This window comes from Lottia gigantea (genome assembly GCF_000327385.1).
Source record: "Lottia gigantea unplaced genomic scaffold LOTGIsca_9, whole genome shotgun sequence".
Classification (NCBI taxonomy): domain Eukaryota; kingdom Metazoa; phylum Mollusca; class Gastropoda; family Lottiidae; genus Lottia; species Lottia gigantea.
This window is the reverse complement of record NW_008710950.1, coordinates 3,281,940-3,297,396: the sequence shown is the minus strand read 5'-3', so window position 1 is coordinate 3,297,396 and position 15,457 is coordinate 3,281,940. Positions and strand designations below refer to the sequence as shown.

Genomic DNA, 15,457 nt, shown 5'->3' with positions numbered 1-15,457 from the left:
TTATAAAGTTAACAGCATTTTTTCCCCCCCCCCCCCCCCCCCTCCTTGTTATTAAAGTTATTATTATTATTATAAGTTAAAACTTTCAGATAAGTTCATGGACACATTTCTGTAGATTTGTGTTCAGAATACATAAATTTCAGCAAAAGATTTTTCTGACTGAAATCAGAATGCTCCTTTAAAGCTCATGTGTATCTTGAATCGTGTAGAAGGTTTACATAAATAGTCAATAGTATAAATTGTTTTAGTACAATCTCTCTTTTTCCTTTGATAGTGGGGAGGAGAAAGATATGAAGATGTAGAGAAAACTAAAGTGTGGTGTACAGTTTTTCCTGGAATAGAATGTTATGGAAATAGAACTTTTTTACATGGTGATTTTCCTTGTATAAAGTAAGTAAATATTGTTATCTTTGGTACATCACACATTATCATCCTGAGTAAAATTTCCTGTTTGTCTGCACATTGCAAAGTAGTTCAATATATATTTTTTGGAAATTTACTATATGGTAGGCAGGACTTTATCCTATATTTAAGAAGAAAAAATGCTTAAAATAAATGTCCTGTTTTGGAAGGAAAATATCTTATGAACAAGGAAATAAAACATTTTGTCATAATCAGGATGGAAAATATTGATGAAATCAAAATTCCCATGCAAATCTACCAAGGACTTGCTTACTTGGGATCTAGTTTAGCATCATTATAATATATAATTTTGTTTCATTACTTGTAGATATAATGGACATTATTTTGTAACAACATTAATATATTCAGTTTTACTTGGTTTTCTTGGAATGGACAGATTTTGTTTAGGACACACAGGTTTGTTTTATTATATTTTCTCACACTTGGTTATTGAATCCTTTTGTGTTTATTCATTTGAGAATCCATCACATAGATTTTACTAGAAATGTCAATTTTTTTTTATTTTTGTAGGAACAGCAGTAGGTAAATTATTAACATTAGGTGGTGTAGGTATTTGGTGGATTATAGATATAGTACTATTAGTAACTGGTATGTTAAATCCTGCCGATGATAGTAATTGGGTACCATACTACTAAACTGATCACACCAAGACTCAATCTGTGATAGGAATAATAAAGCTAGAGTAAACTTCATAAAGACATGCACCAAGGCTGATTTTGGACGTGTGGTTACCATATATTTGTGTGTTAGAAGCTAATTTCTTTTGTGTTTCTCACTTTTGGGAGGGTGCCACAGTAACATGAAAGTTGAGGATTCAATCTAGACAGGAGTGAAGACAATACCTTCAGGTTTTTCAACCCTGTTAACCTCTGTCAGTGATGCAGGTTGGAGGCCCTGTGTGCTACAGGCTGTTTCGTTTTGTGAAAGGTGTATATTGAATGGACTCTGAACTTGAAGCAGTACGCAATGCTCTGCAATTGCCAATGTGGATGATTGTCTTCATTATACGTACATATCAGTATATGCTTGTGTTATCCTAATTCTAATGAATGTGGCTGCATGAAATTATGTGTAATGACTTAAGGATAAATGTGATGTAATCATTTTATTTGCAATTTATATCATTTTTCATTAATAATTAAAATATTTTCAATTTCCACTCAATTCTTCTCTGTTTTTTTGTTATCATCCTGTAAACTTTACTAATGTGAACAGAGCCTTGTCTCATTGTGTTGAGTTAAGTGTTATTTGTGCTGATCAACATGACACGATTTAGTTACAATGTGATATATTTATCATAAATATTAATGATACTAATAAACAATCAATTAATGGTTAATCTGTGATAAATTTATCAAAAATATAATATATACTATAACAAAACAAAATATAGAGGTTTTCAATCATCACAACTTTATAAAAAAAAAATCCCACAAACATTCAAAATACATTAAATGCATTGCCATTATAGGAATACCACCTCTAAGAAAGAACATGAAATTTAAGAACTTTATTCTTGGCCAATAAGAGAATATATAATCCGATAAATCCAAAAAACTTAGTAATTATCCATAAAGATGCAATTAACTATTGAAAAACGCTTAATACTTAGATTAAGCGTTTTTCAATATTTACTTAGTTTTATGAATTTTCCAATTTTCCAAATTTTACAGGGATTCTGTTGTAACTTTATGACACCAGGTAAGTTCACTGATGAATATATACTCATATTGACCATTCTTGAGAACTTCAATTTGATGTTCATTCCTAGACGTTGTTTCACTTAAAGTATTGCATATTTTACATATATAAAGCTGAACATTTTATAAAAATTAAAATGAATATATCAAATATATATGGCCCTTTTCTTAAAACATTGATATAGTAACTTATAAACCAAACTAAAGTTGTTGTTCCCAGCATTTTTTATGTCACAAATAATTTGTTCATTAATGTCATAGAAGAGTCTATGGTTTGTCACCAATGCCACCAGCTAATTCATAAACCTTTAGTCCAACAGCTTTAGCCAATTTATCAGTATTTTCCTGTAATGAATGGATTTGAGATTAAGTTCATTTGAATTAAGCACTATTCTAACAGTAGGTTGGGTTTTGGGTTGACTTAGTGACTGGCATGATCTGTGAGAAGCTGGTTACACTGTAGAGAATACAATCAATCAATAGATTTAAAATTTGAAGTTTCTGCATTTGCAATCTGTTCTTAATAGTATCATTGCTCTATTTCTTTTCTTTTTCATTTATGTCATAAGGATATATCTTATACAATTCTCTTTATAGCTTTGTCATTTATGTTCAGTTTGCATTTATTTCATGAAAACAAATCATATCATTTTTTTGTTTAAAAACCATAAATTACCTGTGTATCAGCCTCAGCATAAACTCTAACAACATCTTCAGTACCAGATGGTCGTACAAAGGATCTACCTTGTTTATATTCTGATACAATATTATCAATAGCTGATTGTAAACCTTCTGGTGTCACAACCTTTCTCTCAGCATCAGTAGTTGATATAACATTCCTATCTTTAACCTACAGACAATAGTACATTTCTTACTGAACAAATTTATTACATATATTTATTTATCTTTCAATAGTGTCTAGACATGTAACTCTTAATATTACCAGTACAAAATCACTCTGACTAAAAATTACTACTCTTGTCACAAAGTATAAAAGTCTTTTACACCTCTACAACAGGCACATATCAAACATGGATGTTATAGATGGCAAGTTGTTGATATGATACTGTTTATGATGACTTTTGTATCTTATTGTGCATTAATATGTTAATAAACTACACACTATATTATTATAATCCATAATGCTTTCAGAAAATAACTAACCTTGACTTTAAGCTGTCTGTTAGGAAGATCAGTATAACATTTATTCCATAAACCAGGGTTCCAATCATGTGTTCTCAGAATAACTTCCACTAATAACATATCAGATAGAGCATCACCTACTGTCTACAATAAGTTAAGTCAAAATAACATTCTTGTTTGTAATACAGGAAAATCTATATTATAATAGCAAAGTATTCACTAGCTGATTATTAGCATCACCACACTATTAATCTTTTATTTATAGAGATTTTAGGTGAGGTTAATAAAAAGAAAAAAAATTAACTAACCTGATTAATTAAATCTATCATTGTCGAAAGTCGTACAATTATTTGTCTCTTGTCTGAACTTAAACTGAAATAGAATCATTCAATAAAAATGTTGCAATCTAAGACTTGATGTTCAGTAGCATAAAAGATAGCTTGCCAGGCAAGGTTATATACACCCACTGGCAGCTTTGATTTTGAATAAAAATATTTAGCAGTACAGTAACAATCACCTGTATGAAATATTCAACCTTCAGTAAAACACTTCTATTGAACTCTTTAGAGCGATACTGAATAATATTGAGTATGAGTTATTGCCCTTGTTCTTGAAAACATGTTCAATCTTTAGCTCGTGAAAACTCTAAAAGACAAATATTCAATTTTCAGGGCGGTACTGAATAATAAAACCAAGCTTTGTCAGAATCATGCCTTCTAGAATTTTTACGAGCTACAAATTGAACAAGATTTCAAGAACAAGGGCAATAACTCATACTAAATATTTTTCGATTTTTCTGATTTTCAACAGGCTTTATCCTTGGCTTATAACAAACAGTCAAGTCAAGTTTCGTTAAAATCCGTCAAGAATTGTGCCTTCTAGAGTGTTTACAAGTTACAAATTAAGAACAAGGGAAATAACTCATGCTAAATATTTTTCGCTTTTTCTGATTTTCAATAGGGTTTATCCATGGGTGATAACCAACATTCACACCAAGTTTCGTCAAAATCCATCAAGAATTGTGCCTTCTAGAGTGTTTACAAGCTAAAATTTCAAGAACAAGGGCAATAACTCATACTAATTATTTTTCGATCTTTCTGATTTTCAATAGGGTTCATGTTTGGGTGATTACAAACAACCATACCAAGTTTCGTCGAAATCAGTCAAGAATTGTGCCTTGTAGAGTGTTTACGAGCAATTGTGAACCGAAGGCCGGACATGGGTGACGGCAATATACGCCCCCCATTTCATGTATAAACATTCAAAAAAATAATCTGCTATAGAAAAAACTAAATAGTCCTAAAGTTTTTTCTATAGCAGATTATTTTTTTGAATGTTTACCGATGTGTTGTGCTATACAGTATCCACATTATTTGGATCAACCAAAAATGGACCAGTAAAAAACTTTGTGAAATGGTTTGTGTGTCTTATATTTTATTGAACACCCCATTTCATGTGGGCGTATAAAAAGACATCATTTATAGTACATGTAAATGTAAATATCTTTAAAATTCTTAATATTTACCTTGAACCTTGTTTGGCTTCTTTTACCTTCTTCATTGCAGTATCACTAAATAACACCTAGACAAATAAATATAGAATTGAAATACTCAGAAAAAGAAAGAGGAATAATAGCATATTAAAGGCAATTATATAGTTGCTCACATGTTTTTTCCCAAAAAGTCATGCTCATTTTGTATAAGCTTGTTGTTATCTTTTTGTGTCTTGTATTTTAAAGTCTTTGTCATAAAATGAAATTATAAAGATCTATACACTTAAAATAAATTCAGTCTTACAGTTCCATGTCCATTAGCTTCAAAATATACACCAATATCAAAATCTTGTGCTTTATGATGTAAATGTTTTACCCCAGTTGGCACACAGGCTACAGGAACTTTCTGAAATCGAAGACATTCTTAATACAGAAAATTGAGAGAGATTTGTATTTGATATCAATTTATGCAACACTAAAATCATTCCCTCTTCACTTAAGGGATTAGGGTGATTGAAAGTAACAAGTTATTGTTCAATATAATGTGCTATATTTAGTCAAATAAGCAGAAGTAAGTAATTTGGAAAGGTTTTGTAGGCCTACGATACAAATCTAAAAAATTTTCTTATATTTATCCAAGCCATTACTGTAAAGTATATAAATAATAATTATTATCAAAAAGGGGGATACAAATGGTATTATTTGGGAATCAAACTGAATATTGAGTACAGAAGTTGAGGCAGTGTTCAAAAGTTCTCCCTGTATAGTCTTCATGTCTTGGGATTGATTACTTGCTCAATCAGTATCACCTTCAAATCAGCTAAGGAATGGTTGATTGAGTTGAAGTGGTTCCCAATTTTTGGTAAAAAATTTTTTATTTATGCTTACCAACTGCTGTGTGATATACTGAGTTGAACTACCATTGGCATAAGCTGTTTGTACTAATCCTAGGTTTAAATCTAATCCACTCCTACTTACTAAATCTTGTAAATAACCAGCCACCTAAAAAATGATAGTGAAAAAGGGTCACATTCAACTTGGGTATATGTTGTTTGGATTATGATATCATTAAAAATTAGGGCACTATCCAGTTTTTTTTAAAATGACAGCAAAACAGGAGAATAACTTTGTCACTAAATGTTGAATATATTCGCATGAAAACATACATCATGGTTATCAACCATAAGCTGTATGTTTTTGATTGGCACAGGCAATTACCTATTTTGTGCCATTAGCTGTAATAAAATCAGTTTCAGATGTAAACTCCATAATCAGACCAGCTGGTACAAACATGGGAGTTAAAGTTAATGATATTTTACTGAACATGGAACCAGATGATAGTCATAAACAAGTATCTTTATACTTCTAGAACTGTTCAAATTACCAATGATTACTCAGGAAAACTTACTAATGTAGCTATTTTATCACCATCTAGTAATCTAAATATACCATCTGAAATATAAATCAGTCACACCTTTCACTATATAACTTTTAGATTTATACAATTAGATAAGATTATTATTCTAGTATACCCAGGAAATTCAAAAACAGATATGTACTACATAAATATCATAATTGAAATCATACCAGACAGGTGTTCATCCTGTCAATACAGCTTCAATTTCAAATTGTTAGTCTTGAATGCCTTGTAATGGTGAGATAAGTAAAGACATATCTATGCTTACCTTGATCTAAATAATAATAAACAATTCTGTCAGCATCACCATCATAAGAAGCACATCTTACACCCCCTTCAACTTTCATACCTACAATAATACCATATAGTACCTAATTACACTATGTTAAAAAAAAAGCTAAACACTGACAGCTTCATTTTCATCTTTAAGTTTATGGTGAAAGTACAGTTCAAAATATCATAAATCTGAAAATTGCTTCCATGTTTCCATATATCAATATATCAGTTGCAATGCTTTCAATACAGTTACATTCCATAGGAGATACATATATCGATTTATTAAGGAAATTTCTTTTCTTTTTAAATTAAAAACAGTGTATTTTTCACTGACCTAGTGGTAATTTTTGTTGAACCTTTACATAATCAGCACCACATTGATAATTGAGTTTTCCTTCTGTCCCATCATTAAAGATTTCTATATCTAATAAGTTATTTAAATGTTTTAATAGCAGTTTTAATTTTTCAGCACCAACACCATTTGCACCATCAACATACAACTTCTTTTTATAATGTTTTAATGATCGAGAATCTTGCTATAAGAAGAAAATAATAAACAATTATAGTTAAAAGCATTTTGCATTACATCAAGAGTTCATCAACATCAAAATAAAGCTCAAAGCAATGTCAGTTTCAGTATGATTTATTAAATTGAAATACTTAATTGACTAATACAAGAGCAGGAACACTCCCTGACATGACTAAAAGATAGCTTGCCAGGCAAGGTAACATATGTCCACTACCAGCTGTCAGAAATAATAACAAAGTGGTGGTTTAATATGTGAAATCAGTCATCCGATTTTTAATAATTTCAAGCTTTACTAAGATCTCATATCAAGTTTCATCAAGATAGTATAAAAAATGTAGTCTCTATCAGTCCTTCAAGCCAAATTAGATGCAATAAATTAATTCAAAGGCAACAACTCCAAAACCGTTCACCCGATTGTTACCAATTTCAACTTGACGGAGATCTTGTCCATATCACAGTAGAAACTAAAATCTAGGAGAATTTAAAAACCCCCTAGGACAAAGTCCAATTTTACTTTGTCCTAGTACAAACTCCAATTAGAGTTTCTCCTATGGCAATTTTAAATTGTCCTAGGAGAAACTTAAATTGAACTTTGTCCTAGGACAATTTGGAATCCTCCTGAACAAGTTTCAGGACTTAAATTAACCGATTCCTTCATGTATGTAAACTATATTTTCTGCACAAATTTTTGGCTTTTTTTTTTCTTTTTTTTGAATGTGTAAATTAAAGAAAGACATTCACTAGTGATGTTAATATCACAATTTGGAAGGACATTCAACAACAAATTGACATTATCCAGTTAATTGATTATATTTGTTCAAGTTAATTAATAATATATATTTTGAGAAATATCATCTAATATTAACTCCTATTAATCCACAACTTGACATTATCCAGTTAATTGATTATATTTGGCTCAAGAAACATATATAAAGTGGCCATTCTGTGGTGCCAATTCATTACATGTTTCTGAAGGAGACAGATTAAACCATCGCAATGTCTTCTCCAGCTCAAACAGAGTTCTACAGGTTGTTAGATGAAACAGTTGCTAGTCTGTCTAATAGAAATAAAGATACCTATTTTGTAACACAAGAAAAGTATGATCGTGCAATTGCTGCATTAAAGCTACCTAAACGAGCAAAGTGTACGGATACTGCTCAGTTCAAATTCTGGTGTAATAAACATTTTAAGCTTCACACAATTGGATCAACAGATATTTTGTACTGTAAGAAGACTTCCCATCCTATAGTCACCAAAGAAGAGATGAATGTTACCATCAAGAGGGAGTTTTCATTGTGTATATAATCACTAAGAACCTCAAACTTTTGATTTTGTCATTTTGACACATAAACCTGATTTTTATTTTCGTATCACATACATGGTACTATACAGGAGTCGGTTGCCAGATCAATGTCTAAAATAAAAAATGTGTTATTACATGTATTTTATTATTATTTTGAGCAATATGTAAATCTTATAACTTATCATTAATAAATAATATATATCTTTTCAGATGTCATGGAGGTATTGCTCACTCTGGACGTGACAAGACATGGGACGAGGTTCGCAACAACTATGGGTGGATCAGACACGAAGCAATTCAACACTTCCTGAAGACATGTTCCACACGTAGTGTTCGTCAACCACTGAAACAACCACAGACCAGTAAGCCTATCATATCTTTGGGTTACCTAACAAGAGTGCAAATAGACCTTATAGATATGACAAGTAGACCAGACAAGTGGATATTGCACATGCCAGACCATTTTACTAAGTTTAGTTGGATTTACCCTCTAGTATCTAAGCATGCAGCTGGAGTGGCAGAGAGACTTGTTCAGACTTTTTGTTTATTTGGATGTCCAAGACTGCTTCACTCTGATAATGGACGAGAATTTGTGAACCAGGTTATTGATGAACTGAAGAAGTTGTGGCCAGGTTGGTGATTTTACAAGGTCGTCCAAGACACCCCCAGTCACAAGGATGTGTTGAGTGTGGAAATGGTGACATTCAGAAGAAACTAGGCAAGTGGTTACAAGAACATACAGATCAAGGTTGGTCTCAGGGACTTCTGTTTGTTAACTATGCTATAAACACTTCCAACAGCAGTACCACAAGCAAGCCACCATATGCAGGAGTATTTGGGCAAGACCCGCGTACCGAGTTTTCCATGTTAGAGCTCCTAGACGCTGAAGGTCTCACAGATGAAGATATGATACCATCAGAATACATTGAACTAGAGGTCTCTCAGGCCACCTGTGTAGCAGACGCAGAACCACACCAGCAGTTAAACGTGGACTAGAACAAGAACTTTACCATCAAGGCAGTATTGTGGCCACAGGAATTGATGTAAGGAACCAAGAAACTGTGCATGGTGTAGAAGTTACTGTTCATGAACGGGTGTTCCAGATCACCAGTGTCCATGATAAGCAGCATATTCCTGAGAGAGAGGCAACCCATTTGAAGAACCACTACAAGAAGGTCAGTTCACGCTGTGGTCTTTAGCAGAAGCCAACCCCATCTCACAGCCAAGTACTCCGCACAGCAAGGTCAGAAAAATCGTTACTGAGAAATATTTGAAGTCCGCCAGCGAGTAGCAATCCCGTTACAATGAAGCAGTATCTAAGTGTAATAACTCCAAAACCGTTCACCCGATTGTTACCAATTTCAACTTAACTGAGATCTCATCAATGTATACATGCATACTAAGTTTCATCAAGATGGGATAAAAAATACAGCCTTTATCGTGCATACAAGCATTTTTACCAAATCAAGGGCAATAACTCAGACACCGTTCATCCGATTATTACCAATTTCAAACTTGACCGATATCTCATCAATATATACATGCATACTAAGTTTCATCAAGATCGGATAAAAATTGCAGCCTTTATCTTGCATACAAGCCAAATTTAACGCATTTCTACTAAATCAAAGGCAATAAGTCTAAAACCGCTCATCTGATTATTACCAATTTCAAACTTGACTGAGTTCTCATCAATATATACATGCATACCAAGTTTCATCAAGATCAGATAAAAACTGTAGCCTCTGTCGTGCATACAACAAATGTGGACGGACAGCAATATATGTCCACATTTCCATGTGGGCATATAAAAATTAACCTGAACTTTTCAAATATCCAAACCAAATTACCTCTTGACATAAATCTAGGAATGCTTTTGATAATTTAACATAATACCCTTCTTCAGTGGGTTGTCCATAACCACCATTAGTATTAGTACATACTACTAAATAATGTAATTGTGGGGTACTTAGTAATCCTGAAAATAACCATCTTAAGTTATATTAACTTCAACAAGGAACCAGAGGGACTTGAGTTAATCATTAAATTTCCCATACCAGCCTCTTGTGTGACTTATGCATTTTGACAGAGAAGATAGCTTGCCAGGCAAGATTATATAAGCGCACTGGCAGCTTTGATTTTAAATAAAAATATATGGCAGTACAGTAACAATTACCAGTATGAAAAATTCAACTGTAAGTCTTACACTTCTTTTGAACTTTTTAGGGCGATACCGTATGATACGACCAAGTTTCGTCAAAATTTGTCAATAATAGGGCCTTCTAGAGTGTTTATATTCTAAATGGCGTTTTTAAGAACAAGGGCAATAACTCAAACTAAATATGTTTCAATGCTTCTGATTTTCAATAGGGTTCATCCTTGTGTGATTACAAACAATCAAACCAAATTTCGTTAAAATCAGTCAAGAATTGTGCCTTTTAGAGTGTTTACAAGCATTTGTTGATGTAGCGACAATATACTCATGTGGGCGTATAAAAATAAACAAAAAACAACCTTGTAACATCTTCCTCTAGCATACTGTATGTTAATAAAGCAACCTTTTTCCCGTACCTACATAATATTCATGTATCTCGTGACTGTGTTTGTAAATTGTGATTGACCTTTTTGAAAATCTTGTGACATCATGAATATTTAACTACTCAGTCTCAGTAAAACACAATAGAAATTTGTAATATTTTAGGACAAGTTGAGAGAATGGGCACAGATCACAATTAATCTATAAATGTTGATAGAAGCTTTACCTACCAAAATCTATATATTCACCTCCCATAACAACTACACCATCTTGTAAACTTTGAGATAATTGTTCACTACTTGGTCTGTAATTGCAGAAGCAAAATTCATTAAATATTCAAAAGATAGCTTTCCAGGCAAGGTAACATAAGCCCACTACAAACTGTCAGAAATAACAACAGTCTTCAGTGACTCAAATATGCATTTTATTCTTTTATTCTTCATAATGCATTATAGTTATTTATTATAATTATTCCAGATTTTTTTCTAAATCAATAGCAATAACTCAAATGCCCTTCATCGAAAAATCATTGTATTAGAACTTTAGCTCGTGAACACTCTAGAAGGCAAATATTCAATCTTCAGCGCGGGACTGAATAATAAAACCAAGTATTGTCAAAATCCAGCAACAATCTAGTGTATTAGAGCTAAATTTGAAAGCTTTTTCAAGAACAAGGATCACTCATACTAAATATTTTTCGATTCTTCTGATTTTCAATAGGGTTCATTCTTTGGTGGTTACAAACATTCACACCAAGTTTCATCAAAATCTGTCAAGAATTGTGTCTTCTAAAGTGATTACGAGCTAAAAATTGAACGCGTTTTTAAGAACAAGGGCAATAACTCATACTAAATATTTTTCGATTTTTCTGCTTTTCAATAGGGTTTATTCTTGGGTGATAACAAACACTCATGCCATGTTTCATCAAAATCCGTCAAGAATTGTGCCTTCTAGAGTATTTACAAGTTAAAAATTAAACGCGTTTTCAAAACCAAGGGCAATAACTCATGCTAAATATTTTTCGATTCTTCTGATTTTCAATAGGGTTCATCCTTGGGTGATTACGAACACTCACACCAAGTTTCGTCAAAATCTGTCAAGAATTGTGTCTTGTAGAGTGTTTACGAGCAATTGTGGACGGACGGACGGAGGGACATGGGTGACGGACGGACGGACATGGGTGACGGCAATTTACGCCCCCATTTCATGTTCATTAAAGAATCATCTTATTCATACCTGACTCAGATCTCATTATCTCATCTCATTCTCATGAATTCATCAGACCAAATTTCATTAAAATCAAATAAAAACTCGTGTCTATTCGCTAACAAACAAATTTTGTCAAGGGCAATATTTCAAAAAACGTTGAACTTGACTTAGATCTCATAAATATAAATCATCACACCAAATTTCATTCATAAATGAAAACTGTAGTCTTTAAAGTGCTCACAAGAAATGTGGACAGACCGACAGAAAGGGGAAACAGCAATATATGTCCACATTTCCATGTGGGCGTATAAAAATTTCCTTATTGCACAGAAGTGAGTGTCATTAGTGGACTCATTATTTATCAATATATTAGTTTTTACTCAGGTATGCAAGGTGTCAACACTTCACAGAATTTGATCTGGGTGAACAATTGAGTGGAAAATACTAAATTTATGTACACATTTACAAGATTTATCACCAAAAATTTTAACTGAGAGGGATCAAAAACTTTGCAAAACTCTTGTACAAAGGTTGGACACATATATCTTGGCTAACAAAATACTAGAAACTATCATAAAATTATGCTTATTAATGATTATTTATATATACTAGCCTTGTATCTTTTCCAGAAATAACTTTAGCTGCAACAGACCAGTCAATATTCTCAGCAGAAAAAATGGACTTTATAGCAGCTATCAATTCATCATCCCTGAAATAATACTATAATAGTAGATAATAGTCAATGTTTAACAATGAGTTTCCAAGAATTCCTAATAGTAAGAAAATCTGTTATCGAACAGAGCATTTGATTTGATTAAGATTAGGGGATAACATTTTAGTCTGATCATGCTGTGACATGTAAATTGTAAGAAAAAACATGAAATGCACCATCCAGATTTTTTTATGTTCAAAATACAAAATTAACCCAATATGAGACAGTGACTAGGGAGTGACATAAACATTTACTCCTTATTTTACCCAACATTAGCAAGTACAGTAGCTGATTTCTCCCATGAAGCTGGCATCATTTCTCCATGGCAATCTATTAATTTGACTCCATTATCTTTCTCTGGATTGTGTGAGGCAGTTATCATTACTCCAATGGTAGCTATAAATAAAACAGAGCAAATCCTTGACATAAGAGATAATAAATCTTAACTTGTTTTGTGCTTTAATTGATCCTTTATCAGTTGTTTATTATATAGTTTTTATTGTCTAAGCAAAGCAACAATTTTTTTGACTTTTTTCAATTTACATTGAAAAGAAACACATTTCCCTCAATTTCAAACCTCACAATGTGTGCTTATGTTTATGTTTTTATCAATGCAAAGACATTCCAAGACTAACAGTACAGGGCCTTCTATTTCGAGGCTGCTATTCCAATAATCATTTAAATACTAGAAAACATTCAAGAAAAAATTCTATTTTATTCAGACAATAGACTGAGAATATGAAGCAAAAGAACTTGGTTCTGAGGATGCGGATTAAATTAAATCAAATTACCTTTCCTTGATTTTGATGCAATGACTGCCAATATTCCCATTCTGTAGATAACATGATCAAGTTCCTCAGCCCTGAAAAATTTCAAATCACTGTCCTTTTGAAATTCTTTGCCAATGTAAATAAAGATAGTTTGCCAGGCATGGTAACATACGCCCACAACCAGCTGTCAGAAATGATAACAAAATCTTTAGTGGCTTAATAATGAATTTTCAAATAATCTTAAAATCATCTATAAGTCAAGGCAAAAACCTGAAACAGTTCATAAAAGTTTCATCAAATTCAAACATGAACAATGTCTCGGCGCTGTACACACAAGAGCAATAACTCGGACACTGTTCATCCGATTATTACAAATTTCTTACTTGATCGTGATCTCATCATATATAGTTTCATCAAGATTGGATAAAGGCAAATTTGACGCGTTTTTATTAAGTCAAGGGCAATAACTCTGAAACAGTTCATCCGATTATTACCAATTTCGAACTTGACTAAGATCTTATCAACACACACATGCAAACAAAGTTTCCTGAAGATCAGATAAAAACTGTAGTCTCCATTGTGTCGACAAGGAAAATTTGACGTGTTTTTACTAAGTCAAGGGCAATAACTCGGACACTGTTCATCCGATTATTACCAATTTCGAACTTGATCAAGATCTCATCAATATATACATGCATACCAAGTTACATCAAAATCGGATAAAAACTGTAGACACTATCGCGCCTACACGAAATGTGAACGGACAGGAGCGACGGCAATGTAAAAATACTTGTGTAAATAATAGGCTACGCATATGTCAACATTTACTAAATAGATTAGACGGCCACATGCACATACCAATGACAATACCAATACAGTGGTGTAACCTATTTTCGGGCATATAAGGATTTAACACAGAATTTCATCGAAGTTAAAAAATAGAAATTTTTTTTCATGTCTTAGATGTTTCCTCAGATATTCTACAAAATAATTAAAATTGGTTTGCTTCAATTTTCTTTATGAATCCCTCACTTTGACCCATATTTCATGAGTAACCAATTCGACAACGACGGCAAAATGCGTCACCTATTTTCGTGTACAATGTTTGATCTATACATAAGTCGAGAAAAACACATTGTATGTATGGATACACTTTAGTATTTATCTTTAATATAATTTCATTATTATAACTAGTGACAATTCTTTCAAAAATCAATGATTAGAAAAATAAAAAAGGGACTGACAAAATAAGATAGGCCTACGTAGCGTGATTTATTGCTTAACTTCATTGAAAAAACATAAGAATATGGCCCACATTGTGGTTTTTTTCTGCTTACAAGGAATCCGCTAGTTGATCACGTGACTTCTTGTGTTGGACTACACTCCAGCAGACAACCCTTTGAATTCCGATTACCGCTAGGGATTATAAGGAAATTCAACTGATAATTGATAAATTCAATCAATATGATGCTTTGTTAACCTACAAAGTTCTGAATCCGGCTGTTCCATACTGAATATGCTTGTTTTTATTCCTCGGGTGTTTATCTTTACCAACTGCCACAGCTTTTTCGAGAAACGCTTCCATCTTGCTTCCTGTTCTTATTCACGATTAACTAGCCTCAAATGCGTATGAAAAGAACTACGACCAGAACCGACTGGAAAAGCAAATATTTAACAAATCGTTGTTTTTACTTCTAAAGGAAAAGAATGAGTTTGCTGAGGGAGGTAACCGATTATTTAGTCATTGGCTGGTACTACAATAATGAAATATGTCTCTAGAACACCTAAATCTTGATTTCTGAACATATCCTGTATATTCTGATAAATCCATAAGACTAAGTACTAATTGACTAACTAATTGGAATTTTATTGAAGGATAATATATCTCAACAAGGCATTTAATGTTTTATATTATGTTAATCGTCATGTACAATTTGACCTGATATG

The 15,457-nt window shown here is 32.4% G+C and overlaps 1 protein-coding gene across 1 annotated transcript; it reads right to left on the bottom strand.

Moving 5' to 3' along the window:
- Nucleotides 1-931: 931 nt before the first annotated feature.
- LOTGIDRAFT_229832 (hypothetical protein) lies at nt 932-15,095 on the bottom strand (the record flags this gene model as incomplete). The annotated part of the gene is made up of 16 exons (XM_009068369.1): nt 932-2,468; nt 2,800-2,973; nt 3,288-3,410; nt 3,575-3,638; nt 4,792-4,847; nt 5,063-5,164; nt 5,647-5,760; nt 6,167-6,210; nt 6,444-6,524; nt 6,786-6,987; nt 10,134-10,261; nt 11,050-11,117; nt 12,681-12,737; nt 13,007-13,136; nt 13,532-13,602; nt 14,995-15,095. The coding sequence occupies 16 exons, from the start codon at nt 15,093-15,095 to the stop codon at nt 2,391-2,393; spliced, it is 1,593 nt and encodes a 530-aa protein (XP_009066617.1). The 3' UTR covers nt 932-2,390.
- Nucleotides 15,096-15,457: the final 362 nt, after the last annotated feature.